General features: G+C 41.5%; 1 protein-coding gene across 1 annotated transcript; it reads right to left on the bottom strand.

The window, feature by feature from the left end:
• Positions 1-879: 879 nt before the first annotated feature.
• On the bottom strand, positions 880-7607 carry LOC137813755 (U11/U12 small nuclear ribonucleoprotein 65 kDa protein). Its single transcript, XM_068616170.1, has 11 exons — positions 7218-7607; positions 6170-6241; positions 5747-5974; positions 4900-4981; positions 4596-4763; positions 4089-4253; positions 3833-4003; positions 2032-2119; positions 1789-1847; positions 1500-1565; positions 880-1229 (listed from the first exon to the last, which is right to left on the bottom strand). The coding sequence occupies exons 1-11, from the start codon at positions 7415-7417 to the stop codon at positions 1149-1151; spliced, it is 1380 nt and encodes a 459-aa protein (XP_068472271.1). The 5' UTR covers positions 7418-7607; the 3' UTR covers positions 880-1148.
• Between the last annotated feature and the right edge of the window lie 12407 nt (positions 7608-20014).

Raw genomic sequence — 20014 nt, 5'->3', positions numbered from 1 at the left:
GAGAGCGTTTTAGCACATATGAGTGGGGGAACCCCACAATATTCAACAATTAAGTCATTTTGTTAATCCGGATCAAACTTTCATAAAAAATGGTACAGGTTTGCTACACATATTAGTGTTGTTTCCTCTCATTTACATCACATATTGCTACAGATATAACTTTTAAACTTAACATTTTGTTACATTTTCTTTCTATTACTGAAAACTAGTCAATTTGCCAAAGATAACTCCATTTTCTTTGAGTTTCACCCTCATATGTGTTTTGTTAAATCTTAAGGAACAAATAAAGTCCTTTTTAAGGAATTGTTGGTGCTGATAAAATTTATTGATTTCACAATCTTAAGCATAAAGATCCATCCTTGGTGGTTCAACCATTATTCGTTCTTTGTTCAATGTTGTTAAAGCTATTAGACATACAAATTCCGAAGTAAATTTTGTTTTTGTTTCCAAGAGGATCAAGAAATACCCTATTGTCAGGTGCAAGAAGAAAACACCAAAACTATTCTTCTATCCGATTAGAATTGAGGAAGGGTATATTAACCCTGTTAGAGCAGTTAGCCAAGACTAACCTTCTCTGTTATAGAGTAGCTATAAATAAATTATTGTAACTGATTTTGTTTGAGTAAATAAAAATCAAACCATTCAATTAGATATTTTAGTCCATTGTTTCTTTTAGACATTACAAAAAACAATGTGATACATGTATATATCCCCTTATAGGAATGATGGTATTTGGCAATGGCAAGCTGCATAACTAAATTTTTTACAGACCTGATGCATATCCACGTTTTCAGAGCCATGTCATATCGTTGTCAACCATAATTCTGCAACATTTTCTAGATCCAAGCTCCCAATACTTTTGCTTCTGGAGCAAAAAAATGAACCAATAAATTATATATTTAATAAACCATTGCCAACTTTGGTCTGCATATACAATGACGTTGGTCTGCCTTTTACAACCCCTATTGACAACAATGCGAAGTCTTCATTCACATAGTTTCCATAAACCCAAGGAGAATATACATGCTAGCATTCATATCACTAGCATTGCTGAATGCTGTGGTCTCAGTGCTTAGTGCAGAGTCCACTCCCCATGAGTGAATTAACAATGCGTAATTAGTCATCTGTTATACAATAAATGCACTAAATCAAGCCTTAGCAGCAGCGGGATTTCGACCAAATTGTATAATCATTGGCTTTCCTTTTAATACATATCCATTCACCCGATTCTGCAAAATGGTAATATGAAATATAAACCATTACTAATACAAACAAGAAGATAACTTGATGAAAAACTTGAGACAGTTATTCAAAATTACCAATATTATTAGCATGTCAAACTCTACATACTACAGTAACAATCAACAAAAAAAACTGCAAGAATTTTGTAACAAAGAGAAACGAAACTGCAATTCTAAAGGAAATAAAAATCTGAAACCAAAATCGTCTTGATTAAAACAATTAAAAAGAACACAACCAATCTCCTGTGAGAAACATACCAGAGCAAGATGAGCCAATTCAATAGAGGGGAATGTCAGAAATGCTTGACCCCTCATTCGTCCTTCCTGAAATTGAAAACTTGCTATTAATTTCAGTCTCACAGATATGCTACTACAAGAATTTCATGGGGATATAAATGAAAGTTAGTTGAGTCAGCACTCAATCATGTAACCCCAAACTGGCATGTTAATCAACTGGATGATATAACAAATAGAAAATATTTATTTTGGAGCTATATTTGCATAGCCTCAACAGATTAAAGTTGGTTATGGAATGTGAATGTCCTACCTGCATTAGTTTGACTTGAAGACCAGACTTAGCAGCCTCAACACTTCCAAACAAGGACCCTGTAGCAATAAAGGTAAAATAAGGTAAACTGTGGAGGTAACATCCATACAATATATTATGAAAATCTCAAAATATTTAATTTTATTAATTCATTATGTTTCTTTTTTGGATTGTAAAACATTCAAATTGCATGTGACAAGTATTAAACAAGACCTGAATCCAGTAAAAGTCTTGGGAGCTTACCAAATATATAATAGAAATCATCAGCAGTCACATCTTTTGCCAAATTCTTAACATACAACACAGGAGCAGGATTTCCAGCTGTATAGTTCTGTACAACACAATCCATCAGTTAAAAAAAGTCCCATAAAGAGGCATGTGTACACCATGGAAGCTCTAATAAATTATTTCTAGATCAATCTTTCAGAAGTCATTATACTGTAGTAGAAATAAGGTGAGAACCAGAGAATTGTGCCTCAAGGGTCAGGAGGAAATCAAGAAGATCATTCGAGCGTGCAGCTTAATGAAATGGATTGGTGGTAGAAAGAGAATGAGAATTCAGCAGGGAGGGTAGTTTAAAGGGTAGTGGTGGTTGAGAAAGGAGAAGAAAAAAGTAAGGTTAGTTTTGGAGTGGAAGGAAGCAGGCCCTCAAAGTTCCTCCAGTATTGTTTTTTCTTTCTTTTCTCTTTTTTTTTCAGGAGTCTGTTCATGGTCTCTGGAATGATATCAGTTCTGTAGCTTATATAAAATATTTATATGCATAAATATTACCATACAAAGTAGTTGCTCTTAAGGAAAGAGGAACCGTTGGACAACACGGGCATTTAGAGAATAGTAGAGTCAACGTTCCCTTAGTTTAATCACTTCATCATCCAAAATTCAGTATCAGTACCCACTGATGATGAAAATCTTATGATTGACCATGGGCTGTGATGAGACTTAAGATTATGTAAAAGGATAACAGCCTAGCAGTAAGGCTCCTCACTTAAGATTAAACCAATACAAGTTTATTGCACACAAAAACTAGCTAAAAGGAGCTTCTAAAAGATCACGACTGGGAAATCCAAGCTACTCCTAAATTTATTTGTCAAAAGTGCAAGCTCTCTAAATTGGTGAGATAGGATACTTTTCAAAGCTAAACAATATCTAAATCTTTGCTCACCTGCTCAACCAAGCAAGTGCAAAGTAATTTCAAATTGCCTTTGGTTTCAGGTAATCAACTAATTAAAAATAATCCGATAACATATTTTGGGACTTTCTGTTTATATTCCCTGTTTTCGCATACAATTACAAAATTGTCACCTTTTTTCTAATTTTGTTTCTTTTTTTCTAATATTTGTACAGGAAGTGGTGGAAACAGTGAAACAAAATGAGAGCAAGATGGCCTTTTTATTTAGAAAAAAAAGGCATATGCACCAACAATGCAAAATAGTTTTACACTGTCATTCCAATCACAAGCCATATATGGTAAGTTTGTTGACTTTAACAATAATTACCTTAAAAGTAACACCAACGGTGATTTGTGATTACATGAATATCTAAAACAGTTTTATGTTGTCACTGTATGGTCATTAAATTCTTTTATAATTGTTTGTGAAGACATGCAGTGGAAACGAACTATTCCAATCCAAACAAGCCGTACATTTAATTAGATATAACTACATCTAGCCTTCTATTAGACCAACTCATGCTCTGCAAATATTTTGGTGAATAACTAGTCAAAATTAAAAAATTCAACTTATGTGCAAGAAAAGACATAGTGAACTTGTGATATATATTACATATCCAGCAACAGAACAAATTCCTTAAGACAAGTATATTGTGTTCTGTTTCAAGATCTTTGAAGCAAATTGTTCTTATTTATATCCCACAGTTAGTCCTCAGTCACACAATTGTTCTTAAATCACCCAGCAGAGACTAAATTGGGAAATAACTTGGACTACATGGTAAATGTTAGATTTCCAAAGTGGTGTAAAGCTTGCTTCTTTCTGTTGCACATGTAGTACTGGAATGGAACAGTAAACACAGATATTTTTATCAGTACCTTAAACATTGGAAGGGATAAGATTTCCTCAGGAGGCAACTTTCCTCTCTCTAATTCATCTGGAGTCAAAAATTTGTTAGGATCTGGAGCATCTTTTTCTGGCTCTTGTAACTCTTGTGTTGTCTCATCATCTGTATGTTTATTTAGTTTTGCTTTGGGGACAATGTTGATCTGTAAATCAAAATGAAAACCTAAAATAAAATGATAAAATCATTGTTAATAGTTTTCCAGAAACCAAACTCTAAGAAAGAAATACCTTTAACACATGGTTCTTTTTTATCACAGGGAATTCTTTTGGAACCAAGGTGGATGGTTTTACTCCAACGGACTCATGAGCCACACCTTTATCAATAGCAGGGCCAACAATGGTCCTACGCCTGGCACGCTTTTGTCCAGACTTTTTTGTGCTTGCTTCGTACTCCTATAAGCTTGTTATTAATTTTTTTTTAAATGACTAAAGAGATAGGAAAAAGATATCCCCTAATCGCTTCATATTTTATAGTTTGATATTCAATTAAAATCATTTATGTTTAAAAAAGCGTTTTCAAACTGAACGACAACAGGAAACTACAGCATAAGAACATTGCGAAGTGGTACAAAAGGAAATTTCTATGAAATATTACCTTAAAAGATACATTAAACTTGAGAAGGGATGAAAACAAAAAAGAACATAAATGTTTTATACCAATTCTGAAATATTTAGGCAACCTGTACGTGCAATTATAAAGGATGTTAGCAATACTGAAAGCAGTGAAGAAGTTACCTCATCCGAAGATTCCATCTCCGATTCACCACTGGACAGATCTGCACACTGAGGATTTATAGTTACAGTAGGAGGAGGTGGTACTGGTACCTCTGGAGGTAATGGAGGTGTGGGCAGTGCCATACGAAATGGAGCAGGGATGTTCATTTTGTTCATCAAGTGTAGAACCTGCATTAGAGAGGTACAATCAATATGATTACTATTTGAGGTCAGATCCGTACAAAACAAGCTGACAGAAAAAGGTTACAGATGATTGAAATAGGAACCAATCAATCATAGAGGTCTCAACCAGTGCTGGAACAACCTGAGTGTAAAAGCGGGGAACAGCAATTAGAGCATTCACAATATTCGTTAATATATTTCCATCAGGTGGAGGGTAAGCATACCTGGGAAACAAGTTGAGTTAGATTACATACAAACTTATCATCATGCAAAATACCATACCATCCTTGATTAATATTAGGACACATAATAGTATTAGTTAAGATATTTAACAATCTCAAATGTATTTCATTTATTTCTTTATTTATTTAGCAGCATACCACTAAAAACTAACTTTATTTCACTCCAAATGGTCAATTCCAAAAGCTATGAAAATGAAAAGGCAAGATAATCACAGAATCTAGATCTTTGATATCATAAACAAAAGAAAAGAAGAATTGTACACATTGAAAGTATTGCAGTTTACAATGACATTTTGTTTTTCCTAGTAAGTTATTATTGAATCCCATGCAATAAAAAAAACACTCAGACATAACAATTCTAAGTGAAATAAAGGTAGAGCAGACAAATTCAGAGGAAAATGGAGAACATATAGATAAACTGCTTATTCTTAAAAATGTTCTATATTCAAGAAATTTATGCTTGAAAGAAGATCGTTGTGAAGTAAAATGGGTTACAATGAGATTACACCAATAAATCTCAGTTGGACAAAATTCTCACAATAAATCTTTCAAATTGATTCTAGACTATACTACATCAACCTCGGTAGCATATAACCGTAGTTTTCTTTCATTTTATTCTCATTAATCCATTCATTCAATTTTGTTAAATTATTTATCATATTTGTGTGCCGGTTGGCACCTGGCATCCCTTTTTGCGATAAAGCAACAAATACTAACAAGAGCATCAAATAAGAAGAAGCAGCATACTCAAGTAGAGGAGGAAAGGGATAATGGACACCAAGTCTATCAGCAATTGGCTCGGGAATAGGGAGGCCTCTTGATTTTGTATCTCCATCAACAAGTTTGCTTACATTTGCATTCCTCTGCATTGATGTTTTAGAGTCCTTACCCAGCAGATCACCGCTACTATTTTCACCATTACTAGTTAACTTACTCGCTCTCTCTGCTGACAAGACTTTACCAAGAAATCTCAACCTGATCAACCCAAAGTAAACAGATACAATTATTTAAAACAAATATCAAGTTTTCTTCATAGTGTTTCAAAATCAGGAACCAATTCCAAAAGATATAAAAATAGATTACAACAATGTAAAACCAAACAAGAAAAATATATGCCAAGGCTGTCTCTTCAAATATGAAAAAAAATGCAAAAGGTTAAATTAATAATACCCATTTAGTTGACGTTGTGCTTGAGATGCCACCATCTCATTTTTAAAATCCACAAAAGCACAATTGTTCAACCTGCATTATATGATTATATCAAATTAAGATAAAGCATCATTTGGCAATGTCATAAGCACAAATAAATTGGAACAAAAGTAATAAAATAGCCAAATATCATTCAATTCTTCCATGTCATTAAATAAAGAACGTGTATGGATGACTTGAAAAAAACATCACCAATGACAAAACCGAGATTCAAGTAGCACAGTAAGTTTGTGATAGGAACCCAGTTTAAGATAAGCTGACAATATCTTATTGATTGAAAATGTACCAATCATTACAAAATAAAAACCCTTCTAATCCGAAGAGAAAAGGCTCTTCAGAGAAGAAATGGTCCTTCTTTTAGACTCCCAAACTAAAAGTACATACTTAGCGTGACTTTCCTGCTTTCTTCTCTCTGTATATGTACAGACAGGAATAAAACTATTATTAGAAAAGGGTATATTACAATTTTGAAGAGCATGCGTATAACATTGATATTAGGATGTCCTAATTAAGATGCCAAATATAAGCACTGCTAGTAGTACAAATATTGGAAACTGTAGCATTATTACAAGAGTTAATAGAACAAACATAAAAATGTTTAGGCGTAAACAGGAGACTTGAAAACTGTAACAGGCCATCAGAACCAACACATCCATGAAGAAGAATGTAATTGGATTCCTGAGATTTTACAAAACAATGGTGAGGAAAGAATTCAAAATAAATATTATTATCGTGTGCAAACTTGCTTACACTAATCAGATTCTTGATAATTGAAGGAACATTCAAAAGATTGCAAGAGTTAAGTGTATATTTATTCTTTCCATCTAGTTAAGTCTAATTTAAAAGAAACAAATAAATATGGGAAATACTTTTAACACTGTAAGCAAACTGCAAAATTGACATGGCAGCACAATATTCATTAAAGAGTTAACCATGGTCATATTCAAACACCCAAGACCTTCAAATTGCAAAAGCAGTGGGAAAATAGAAACCTTTGGCAGTTACATACCTGGCACTAGAGCAAGGGCGCACCAAGAAAGCACCGAAATTTGCGAAGATTCGAGAAAGGGTGTCATGAGGAATGGCTTCTGGTAGGTGCTTAATCAAAAGGGTCACCGATTCTGCTGATTTCGCGTCACAAGGCTTTGATTCTGTGCCCTCTGACACAAACTGATGCACGCGGCCGTGAGGGGAAGAATCGCAAGCCATGAAATGTAATGTGCTACTACTTCCTCTTCTATATCACAACTCAATTCAAATTTTACATAATTTCATCATTTAATTCAAAAAAAAAAAGAGAGGGCTAAGGTCAGTTGGTGGCTGAATATCGGTGAAAGAAGAGTGCTCTAAGACTACAACTCTTACCAAAACTATAAAATCCTTATAGAAACTAGCGGTCGCTATCAGCATTTTTTATTTTTTTTATTTTTATATAATTAAATACAAAATTTAATCAAATTAAACAATATATTATTATTTATGTTAATTTTTTATTACTTACATTTATATTTATTTTTAATTAAATATGTTTAAAATAATTATAAATGAAATGAAATGTAATATTATTGAAGAATTTAATATTTTAAGAATGTGATTCTTAACTAAAGAAATTGAAGTTATTAATTTAATTATAAAAAAACTAAACATCTTTATATATAAAAATATAAAATAAAATATATACATTAGAGAAATAGGAAAAGCAAAATAAGATAAATAAAAAAAATGAAATAAATTAGCATTACATAATTTCAGAATTTCAACATTAGGGTTTTTGAAGCATTGAAGAGACGGAAACCTGGTGAAGTGGCGATGATGAAATGTGAAGAAGAACAACAATAGAGTTTTAGAATCTCCAAATTAGGATTTTGGAGTTTTCTTATATATCACTCTTTCAGAATCTGAAAATTAAGATTTGGGAGGATTTTGGAGACATTAAGATGTTTTTATATTATTTCTCTCTCATAGTTTTCTTATATATCACTTTTTTTTTTTTTGCCTAGAAAAAGTAACCGTCCATAAATTCACATTTCACCCCTCTCTCTCCACTCTTCCCTAATAAAAGGGACCAATAAGTGAGAACACATCAAATTTTAAAATTAAAAATATGCTTATTTAATAAAGAATAATATCAGTTTAAAACAGAAAAGTAACCAATCTCTCTACTATCCTACCAGTTAAGTGATAACAAAATAAAATATTTTACTTCCAAATGATACTAAAAAAAAAAAGTGGATCTTTAACAATAAAAGATTTTCATCTAAGACATCAAAATATTATTTATTTTAAAACATTAATAATGAATACCCTTTTTAACACTACCTTAATAATCATCACCCTTTTCGATTTTGTTGTGTAATGTATTAAAATGTAGAAAAATAATAAACATTAGAAAAATTATTAAAAAAATTCTTAAATATAAATCAAAACTAAAAGCAAAACAAATTATAAAAACACTGTAGCAAACAAATAAAGAAAACTAAGAATCAGTAATGCAATGCAAACATACATACAGCAAGAAAAAAAAATTAGTATGTGACAGAAAATAGATAGCTAAATTAAAAATATTTTCAGAAAATATTTTAAAAAATGTGAAAATAAATATATAAAATATGATAATATTTAAAAAACACTTTGATCTATATATTAAATATTGCTTATATAAATTAAAAAATATAATTAAAAAATATCTTCATAAAAGAATTCGCAAAATGTAAAAATAAATATATAAAATATGATAATATTTTAAAAAACATTTTCATCAATATATTATTTAAAAAAGTAGCATAAAAAAATATCTTTAGAAAATATTTTTAAAAATGTGAAAATAAATGTATAAAAATCACTTATATTTTCCATTTGGTTATGTAATGTATTAAAATGTAAAAAAATTATAATAAACATTAGAATAATTATTTAAAAAAATCAAAAATATAAATCAATACTCAAAGCACAACAAATTATAAAAACACTATTGCAATGCAAACACACATATAGCAAGAAAAAAAAGTATGTGACAGAAAATAGATAGCTAAATTAAAAATATTTTCAGAAAATATTTTACGAAATGTGAAAATAAATACATAAAAGATACTAATATATTAATTAATATAATAACTCACCAAACAGGGGTTAAGAAAATCATCGTAATCCCTAAACCCCTTGATCCTGCCTGTTGACCAGAATGCAAGAGCCTTGCCTTGTCAAAGGTAGCTTCCTCTGGATCGGCTTTGCACCGTGTTAGCTTCCGTCCTTCACCTTGATTCACCTCAAGAACCTGCAAAAGACAGAACGGCGCCGCTGCGGCCGATCGCGCTCTGACGCCAGCGACTGAACCACCAAAATACTAAGAGAAAACTAAGAACTTCAGGAACCGTGCAATGTTCCCTCTCAGCGTACTCAAGTTTTCGCAAGCGTAAAAGAAGTATTCTAAAACGCACGTACCTCAGAAGTTCGTTAGAATCCCTTATATACCTGTGCACTTTCTCTCTCCTGACAGTTACACATCTGGACACGTGGCTCGCATCCAGCTGTACACATGTCACCATCTGGAGCGTCCTCTACTTGAGCGTCACTTCTTACTCTTCAGGCTTATTCGACTAAGTTATCCATATAAGGAGTAACTCGGTGTATAGCTGCCTTGGAGCGCGATCTCTTCTGTGAGACGAGTACGGGTGTCATCATACACACCTTCCCTGTGGTCTCGCCGACCGCCATCATGATCTGCTTCACTTGCTTCACCGTGCATGTTCGGGTAAGCTGTTCCCTGACCTCAACCTCTGGCCAGCTAGGGAATGACCATCTGACAACTTCATCCTTCGCTTCGAAAGCCTTGAACAAGCTTTCCTGATCTTTCGGCGATGTCCTCCTTTCGGCGATCTCTGATCACTTGGTCGTCTGGGTTCGCATCCAGCGACTACGACACAAACCTGGTGACCGCCGGTTTAGGTATGCTAGAGATCGGGGCACGCCAACTTAACGACTGACGACTACACGAGCCCCCCGACTTCCTTCCCTTCTGCCAGCCAGGTGTCCCGTTCAACACGCCTATATTATAGCTTGCTGCCACGTCATCACTTCCGACTACTTGGGCGGTACACAAGCCCCCCATTCTTAAGCGAAGACTTGTCCAGCGAAAAGACTAAGAGGTCACATCACTGCCGATCTACGTGGCGCTGGAACGGAATTCCAAACGTTCGTACCCTCTGCTTTTCTGACGCTCCACCAAACCCCTTTTTCCAATCGCTCGACACGTGGCTTCATCAACGGTCGTCTTCAGCTGTCGTTTGCGCTTCCAAAAACGTTTGAAAAACCCTTAAACCCTTTCATTTCCACTGTTTCATCATCTCTCTGCATTCTCAAACGCTCTGAGTTTTCTCTGCGAACCCACGACGCTCCTCAACTCTCTCAATCTCCAACTCCCTTCAACGCTCATCTGATCATCGAAAGGTACCTCTTTTACTTCTTCGGTTGATATTTGCTGCATTTTAACCGATTCGCATCATCCATTATCTGTCTGGTGCATACGTTGTGGGTTGTTTTCTCCTTTTCTTCCCTCTCGTAACTTAGGGCTTCGTCTTCCATTACATTCGTCACAACGAACTCCCATTCGTTCGTTCTCCATTCTTCGTCCACAATCGAGTCGTTCTCTGTAACCTTTGTTCATCCTTTTTCCTTTGCAGTTCCTGCGATGGCTCGCACGAAAACCACCGCGAACCCTCCTCCTCCATCGCGAAACCCTCCACCCCAAGCGCATAACCTACCACGAGCATCTGGTGCTCCTTCTACCCAGGCTGAGAGGCCTGCAACTTCTCACTCCAATCTCGCTCAGGCAACTCCACCAGTTGCCGGAGGAGCCTCCATTTCCACACAAGACTACAAGAAGCTCTACCCGTGGGCCACCTCAGCTTTGTTGAAAGAAACCTCTTCCATAAACACAGAGTTGGGCGTGCACCGACTAAGGAAAGGGGACCAATCCGATCTCTCATTCCATAAGGAGCATGACAGCAAAATGGCCGTGCTGCCTTGCCACCCGGATGAGCCGATCTGTGCCGACAATAAAGCGAACAACGGCGAGCTGTTCTGCTTCCTCTACGCGACGTTCTTCAAGAAGGTGAAACTCCGACTTCCCTTCACTCACTTCGAGAGGGAGCTATTAACCGAGCTCGATGTCGCCCCCGCCCAGCTTCATCCCAACAGCTGGGCGTTCGTAAGGGCGTTTCAGATCATGTGCACACACCTGGGACTGCCAGCTTCGGTTGACGTTTTCCTCTTCCTCTTTGAAGCTAAGAATCCAGGAGACCGCCTCTGGATTAGCCTGAACGGGATTGCGGGGAGATCAATCCTCTCCATCTTCCAGCAATCTTACAAAGATTGGAAAGGAAAATTCGTGAAGGTGTGCGCCAACGACCAAGATCCTTCCCTGCTCGACGGCTTCCCCTTGTACTGGGTACACAAGGGGAACAAAGACGCCAAAGAGAGCTTTAGGAGGCCCAGAAGTCCCGACAACATGGGCGAGCTAGACAAAGATCTATGCCTTTTCTGGAAGAAAGTAGCAGCCGCCAACATCACCTTTCCCACCTCCGCAATAATCTCTTTCGAGTTCCTCGAGGACCAACTCGAAGCTCATATAGGTTAGCCTTTACCTCGACACTTAGGTTTTCGTTTTGCGTTGGGACTGATTTCGCATCTCTGTTATCTACCATCGGGCATCCTGCTTGTTGTGCACTGGACTTGGTTTTTAATTCATGCGCCATTTGTTTGCATTATTCACACACATACTCGTATATCTTGCTTTTGCTTTTGTGCTTACTTGTATATTTTTACCCTGTGCAGACCTCATGTTGGGCAAAGGCAAATTAGCTGAACTGAGGGCGCTCGCCCACACTCATAAGTTGGCGACGGGTTCCCAAACCGTGCCCAACTCGGTGGTGGAGATCGCCGCTGCCTAGGGCAGATCGCCTCCTCAAGGTCCAGCTCCTCCAGAGACACTGCCCGCCCCTCAACGAAGAAAGCTCATCTTGAGGAAGCCAAAAAGGAAAACCCCTCAAGTGGTTCAAGAGGATGAGGATGAGGATGATGAGGAAACTGAGGACGGCCTTGTCACCAAAAGAACAAGGGTGGCACCCTCTTCACCACCCGCTCTTCCAACACCAACACCGCCCTCTCCCCCAGCTCCAACACTGCCAGTCCAAGCAACACCCTTGGCGGTCGCGCTCCCCATGGTTGAAGGCAGCGAGCCTAACTTTATAGAGAACCCTCTAAGCGCCTCCACGCCTTTCGTATCTGCTGGAGAAGGTCCTCCTTCAACCACTTCTATTGTTGGGGACGCACCAGGTGGGGATGAAGGTGCCCACAACTCGCCGATACTTATAACCGAGTCCCCCACTTCACCACCACGCCAGGACGCCCCCCTCGCTCTACCAACTCAAGAGGGTGGTGGTGAAAGTCAGCATCAGGCTCCTTCAGCACCCCCACCAACAGCAGCTGCAAGCCTTCCCCCCTCGATCGAAGAAGTCTGGGGGCCCTTCACAGCTAAACTCAAGATGATGGTAGAGGACCTCCCCTCAATCATAACAAAGGCTGTGAAGAGCTCAAACAAAAAGCTTCAGGACGAGATCTCAACACTCCAGGAGGAGAATCGCCTGATAAGGATTGAGGCAGAAAAATTGTCTTGCAATCTGATGATGGCAGAGATCGATCACTCAAGGGTGGAGGATGCCATGAGTGCTGAGCTGAGGGTTGCACGCAAGGAGGCCTCCGATCTACGCCAGAAATTGCACCTCCTAGCTCAAGAGAAAATCGAGCTGGAGAGTAAGCTGGTTCCCTACAGGCTCAAGGTGGCCAACTTGGAGGCATCAATAAAAGCGGATGCAGCCAAGGTAGAGAACCTTGAAAAAAGGTCGGCTGATCGGGAGGTTCTCCTCGGAAAGGTCGAGAAGGAGAGGGACGACGTCGTGGATGAGCTCGCCAAGGCTCGAGAGGAAAACAAGAAAATTGCTGCTGAGCTGGCCCAGGCGCGGGACGAAGGCAAAAAGGTTGCTGAAGACCTTGCTCAAGCTCGTGGGGAAACTGAAGAACTAAAGAAACGAGCTGACGAGCTGAAGCAACAAACCGAGGAGCTCAAGCAGCAAACCGAAGAGCTTGAGCAAAGCTCCGCCCAAGTCCTTGCCGCTGGGTTCGACGTCGCCCTGGAGCAAGTCGCTTGCCAGTACCCCGAGCTCGACCTCTCCATGGTGTCGATATGCAACGAAGTGGTGGACGGGAAGATCGTGCCTTCTGAAGATTAATCGCTTCCCTCCATCACTTATTTCTTGAGATTTAGTGCCTATTTCTTTTTGCACGATCTTTACTTGTAATTTTCTTTCCTTTGTATTCAAACTGGTACAACTTCTATTATAACTTCTTCCGCTTTTGCACCTCGTCTCTCTGTTTACTTCGCTTTTCCTTTTTAACCTTCATCTGCTTTTCTCCCTCGCCGAATGGTTCAACTTATCTTGTAGAAATCACTTTAAACAAATTAACTTAGCGATTCCTCAGGCTCAACCGTTTACTCACTGCTTCAAACTCGAGCAAACTGTCAATCTTATATCAATTCATCAACTGTTAACTCAAAGTAAAAACTTGAGCAACTCATTAACCTTCAAGCGATGACATTTAGTATAACTTGCAAACTTTAAGGCAATTAGCTACTTACTAGGCAGCAGGTTTCAACTCAAACCGGTATTACAATACAGTTTACCTGATCTGCCTGGCAAGGTTAGCCCTTACTCCTGTCATCGCCTGGACTTCTTCTGATCGCCATGGGGTCCTGGCGATGTAAGCTTCCTCTTGCCTCCATAACTTGGCTATTGTTCCCTCGTCTGGGTAGAGGCGCCTTTCGGATCCTTCTCTACCTCCCTGAGTTTCAGAACAATAAGCCGAATAGCGAGGTGTTCTCTTTGAACCTACCTTAGCCGTCCTTTAAACTTCTTCCACCCTTTACACCATACATGAACTCGTTCAAGACGAGAAGGATTTTATCTTGCCTGAACTCGCTCGATGACGAGAAGGACTTTATCTGGCCTGAACTCACTCGACGGCGAGAAGGACTTTCTCTCGCCTGCGCTCGCTCAACGACGAGGAGGACTTTTCTTGCCTTCATAACTTGATCATTGCTCCCTCATCTGGGGGTAGAGGCGCCTTTCGGATCCTTCTCTACCGCCCTGAGTTTTAGAACAATGATCTGGTCTTACTGGATCAATATTGATGTTTCGCTTAAAAGGGAAAAGGCATTTTCCTTCCCTTCCCGCCGTTTAAGGTCACAAACACCCCTGACTTTTCAGTTCATCTGGCCTGAACTCACTCTGAGGTGAGAAGGACTTTTTCTCGCCTGAACTCGCTCGACGGCGAGAAGGACTTTATCTGGTGCCTCAACTTGCCCAGGGTGTACATCTCCTCCCCCCTGGATGCACTGAGGACTTTTTCTCTTTCTCGCCTGCACTCGCTCGAGGGCGAGGAGGTCTTTTACTTTTCTCGCCTCAAGACGCACGAGAGCGTTGAGGTCTTTAGTCGTCGCTGGTGCCTCCGATCGCCGAAAGACGATGAGGACTTTAAAACTTTAACTACTGCCGCCGATCGCCGAAAGGCGATGGGGACTTTAAAACTTTAACTGATGTCGCCGATCGCCGAAAAGCGATGGGGACTTTAAACTTTTCACTGATGCCGCCAATCGCCGAAAAGCGATGGGGACTTTAAAACTTTTAGAAAGCATGCAACATAACTTCAAACTCGCCTTAAATCACGTACGAGTGATAAGGTCTTTTTCTAAAACTTTCGAAACAACAAGCATGCAATCTTAGAAACTTTAAACTTTGAAAACTCTTCTTTATTGGGTGGCCTCATTAAAAACCCTCCTTAGGGAAAAAAGAGTGCCCCCTTCAAACTGTTTTAACAGAAAGCTTGCAAATCTCTTCGTGTTGGTTTTTACTTACAAAGCTTTAACTGTAATATAACTTGAGGTGTGTGGCGTTCCAAGTGTGAGGAATCGCCCCTCCTTCCAACGTCTTTAAGCGGTAGGCACCGTTCCCGAGCGCCTCGGTTATTCTGAACGGTCCTGTCCACTTAGGCGATAACTTGTTTTCCATCTCGTGCTGGTGGGCCTTCCTCATCACCAAGTCGCCCTCTTTGAACTGCCTTGGCATCACCTTCGAGTTGTATCTTCGTTCGATCCTCCTTTTCACTGCCTCGGCTTTTACTCTCGCCTCCTCCCTGACCTCATCTAGCAAATCTAGATTCAACCTTCTTTCTTCATTCGAGTGTTCCGCTACGAAGTGCTGGAATCTCGGCAAGCTCTCCTGGATTTCCACTGGAATCATTGCGTCGCATCCATAGACCAGGCTAAACGGGGTCTCATGGGTTCCTGACTGCTCGGTGGTGTGGTACGCCCAGACTATGCGGGGTACCTCCTCAGCCCACGATCCCTTGGCTTTCTCTAACCTTCTCTTCAAGCCTCTTAGCAACACCCGATTGACGGACTCTACTTGGCCGTTTATCTGAGGGTGCTCGACGGATGCAAACACCTGCTGAATTCCCACCTCTTCGCACAGGTTCTTCAGCAGGTGACTTGCAAACTGAGTCCCGTTGTCTGACACCAGGCGCTTAGGCACACCAAACTGGCACACGATGTTCTTCCATACAAAGCTCTCGATCTTGTGTGCGGTGATCTGGGCTACTGGTTCTGCTTCGATCCACTTGGTGAAATATTCAATCGCCACCACCAAGTACTTCATTTGCCTGATCGCCAATGGGAAAGGTCCTAGAATGTCGATTCCCCACGTATGAAACGGCCAAGGGCTGTAAATCGACTTTAACTCTTCTGGAGGCGCTTTGTGCCAATCGGCGTGCTGCTGACATTGCTTGCAACACTGTGCATACTTCTTGCAGTCCTCCCTCATTGTTGGCCAGTAGTAACCTGCACGGAGGGTTCTTGCAGCCAGAGCTCGACCCCCGACGTGACTTCCACATATCCCTTCATGAAGCTCGGCCATAATTCTTGTACATTTTTCTCCGTGCACACATTCCACGAGTGGGTGTGTGAACCCAAATCTATACAACTCGCCATCAATCATTATGAACTTGCTGGAGTTCTTCTTTATCTTCCTAGCCTCCGTCGGATCCAGCGGGAGAAGGCCATCTGCCAGGCATCGCTGGTACTGTGTTATCCACGTGTCTGGCTCATGCGTAGCGCAGACCTGCGTCATGTTCACCCTCTCCCCCCGACATGCTCTTATTCTCGGCGATCTCAAGGTCTCCTGAGTCAAAGACCCGTGACTCCTCGCCGCTTTCTCTGTCGACTTGCTTATTTGAAGAACCAGGTGGTCTGCCACAAATGCTCTAGGCGTCTTCAGAGTTTCTTGGATCACCGTCCTCTGCCTACCCCCCTTGCCCGAACTAGCGAGCTTAGCTAGCAAGTCTGCTCGGGCATTCTGCTCTCTGGGCACATGCACTACTTTAAACGAGACAAAGAAACCCTTCAATTCCTGCACATACTCTAAGTAAGCCGCCATTTGTGGATCCTTAGCCTGGAACTCGCCTGTTACTTGTCCCGTGACTAATAACGAGTCACTCTTAGCCATCAGCACCCTAGCTCCCATCTCCTTGGCCAGCAAGATTCCCGCGATCAACGGCTCGTACTCTGCTTGATTGTTGCTGGCTTTGAAGGCAAACCTCAGGGACTGTTCTATCAGCACGCCGTTGGGCCCTTCCAGAATGACTCCAACACCGCTACCCTGCTGGTTCGACGATCCGTACGCCGAGAGCACCCAACGAAAATCATCCCCTTCAACTCGTGCTGCTTCTGACGAGAGTTCGACCACAAAATCGGCGAAAATCTGCCCCTTGATTGGACCTCGGGGCTCATACTTGATGTCGAACTCCGACAGCTCCACCGCCCATTTCACCATCCTCCCAGCTACATCGGGCTTCTTCAGGACTTTCTGGATGGGCAAGTCGGTCATCACCAGTATTGTAAAACTGTGAAAATAGTGGCGCAACCTCCTCGCCGAAAATACCACAGCCAGTGCAGCTTTCTCCAAGGCCTGATACCTCACCTCCGGGCCTTGCAACACCTTGCTGACGAAATAAATAGGCTTCTGAGCCTGGTCTTGGTCTTGGGCGAGCACCGCACTCACCGCCCTCTCAGTCACAGCAAAATACAACCTGAGAGGGGTTCCCACCAACGGTTTGCACAAAACCGGCGGGCTCGCCAGGTACTCTTTAAGCTTGACGAAGGCCTCTTCACACTCCTTCGTCCAGACAAACTTGTTGTTCCGCCTTAAACACTGGAAGTATGGATGGCCTTTCTCTCCGCTAGCTGATACGAAACGAGACAGGGCGGTCATCCAACCTGTAAGTTGCTGCACCTCCTTCACGGTAGCCGGGCTCCTCATCGCCAAGATGGCAGCACACTTATCATGATTTGCCTCTATTCCTCTTTCAGTTAAGAGGAATCCCAAGAACGTCCCTGCCTCCACGCCAAAAATGCACTTCTCGGGGTTCAGCTTTAACCTGAACTTGGCGATTGTGGTGAACAACTCCTCCAGGTCCGCAACGTGCTTGCACTTTTCCGGCGAGGTCACGACCATATCATCCACGTACGCTTGCACATTCCTTCCCAGCATTGGTGCAAGTACCCTATCCATCAATCTTTGGTACGTGGCCCCGCGTTCTTCAGCCCAAAGGGCATTACCTTGTAGCAGTAGCACGATCTCTCGGTCATGAAGGCAGTCTTCTCTTCATCCATAGGATGCATTTTTATCTAGTTGTACCCCGAGAAGGCGTCCAGGAAACTCAACAACTTACACCCTGCAGCACTGTCGACCAGGGCGTCTATGCTTGGCAAAGGATACGAGTCCTTTGGGCAAGCCTTGTTCAGGTCAGTGAAGTCGACGCACATGCGCCACTTCCCATTGCTTTTCTTCACCAGCACGACATTGGCTAACCACTCAGGGTACTGGACTTCCCTGATATGGCCTGCGGCGAGGAGCTTCTGTGTTTCATCCCTGATCGCCTACCTCCTCTCCTCGTTAAACTTCCTTCTTCTCTGCCGCACTGGTCTGACCTGGTTGTCCATTGCTAGATGGTGGCACAAGAAGTCGGGGTCGATTCCCGGCATGTCTGAAGCAGACCATGCAAAAGCATCCAGATGCCGCTCTATCACCTTGGCGATTTGGTCTTGGAGCTCAGCCTCCAAAGATCTTCCCAGCTTGAAGACCTTTCCCCCGATCTCCCTTTCGAGCCACTCCTCGACGGGTTTGGGTTTAGCTTCCTTGGCGACCACCGCCCTGGCGATTCCCAGCTCCCTCGCTTCCTCTGGGCGGTTTCTCGCCTCTTCTTCCCGATCGGCGTTCTCTCCCTCGACCTCAGCATCCCGCATGGTGACATCGCCTCCGGCGGCCACCTCCATCGCCGCATCAACAACTCGCCATTCTGTTGGCTTGGGCTTCATACCGGGAGGCGGCGTCGTTGTGATGTAACTTACTGACCTCTTATTCTTGAGGCTATTCTCATAGCATTTCTTCGCTTCCTTCTGGTCAGATTTGATGGTGATCACCACCCCCTCCATCGACGGCAACTTCACCTTCATGTGCCTGGTCGAGGGCACGACTCCTATTCTGTTGAGTGTTGGTCTTCCCAACAGAATGTTATATGCTGAGGGAGCATTCACGACGAGGTACTTGATTTTCTCCGTCCTCGAGCCCGCCTCATCCGTGAATGTAGTTCTTAACTCGATGTACCCCCTGACCTCCACCTGATCGCCAGCAAACCCATACAAGCACCCTCCATAGGGTCTCAGCTGGTCAAGGGGCAGTTGCAGCTGCGTGAAAGTCGGCCAGAACATCACATCTGCCGAGCTTCCTTGGTCCACCAGTACCCTGTGGACCTTCCTTCCCGCTGTGACAAGCGAGATAACTATGGGATCATTGTCATGAGGCACAACGTCCCTGAGATCTTCTCTTGTGAACGTAATGTCCACATCTGGCGAGTGGTCCTCGAACATGTCCACCGTCATCACAGACCTTGCATATTTCTTCCTCTGTGACGCGGTGCATCCACCACCCGAAAAACCCCCAGCGATGGTGTGGATCTCTCCGTGAGTGGGCATCTCATGCTGCTGAGCCTCACCACCCGCTGACTGGGAGCTCGACGCGCCCCCCGTCCTCCTGTCCAGCAAGTAATCATTGAAGAAACCTGATGTGATTCCACTAGCCATATAGAGAATGATTCTTGACATTCTTAGGAATCACCTTGAGCTGGACATTATTGAGGCACTTTTCTTAGAGTTGGATCATTGTTCTAAGACAAGAACTCACCAAAAACTAGTACCAAATCCCAAACTCGTTTGAATGTTCCACATATTGTCAAATTGAATCAACAAAGAGAGGTAAAATTAAAACACACCGAACAGAAAAGGATGATAAGCAAAATGAACCGAACAAAGTGAAATTAAAAGGCAAAGAACAGAAAATAGGTGCTGGAAAACAAGAACAGCCGAACCAAAACAACAAGACAACAAGCTTAGAACAAGGAATTAACAAAGAAGAAAGGAAGGAGAGAAGAATTGCTCATGAAGATTGATGAATGATGGATGATCTCGCCACTAGAAGTGTGGATGCTCCTAGATGAGAGTGATGCCGCCACTTGAGGACTCCATGGATCCTTCAAGATAAGACTAGAGAAGAAGGCTCAAAAGCTCTCCAATGCTCACTCCAATTTTATGTATAGTTTCTTTAGATAAATTCAAATCTGAATTTTACAAAGAGAGCACCT

Source organism: Phaseolus vulgaris, chromosome 1 (assembly GCF_000499845.2).
Source record: "Phaseolus vulgaris cultivar G19833 chromosome 1, P. vulgaris v2.0, whole genome shotgun sequence".
In the NCBI taxonomy this organism is placed as follows: domain Eukaryota; kingdom Viridiplantae; phylum Streptophyta; class Magnoliopsida; order Fabales; family Fabaceae; genus Phaseolus; species Phaseolus vulgaris.
Note: the sequence above shows the minus strand (reverse complement) of the source record. Positions and strands in the feature narration are given on the sequence as shown.

Bases quoted from the DNA above. Each gene is read 5' to 3' on its own strand.
- LOC137813755 (XM_068616170.1), bottom strand. From the start codon at position 7,417: ATGGCTTGCGATTCTTCCCCTCACGGCCGCGTGCATCAGTTTGTGTCA. The intron at 2,120-3,832 runs GTACTGATAAAA...TGTGTTGTACAG, and splicing joins TATCCCTTCCAATGTTTAAG to AACTATACAGCTGGAAATCC. The intron at 1,848-2,031 runs GTAAGCTCCCAA...TTATTGCTACAG, and splicing joins TGATTTCTATTATATATTTG to GGTCCTTGTTTGGAAGTGTT.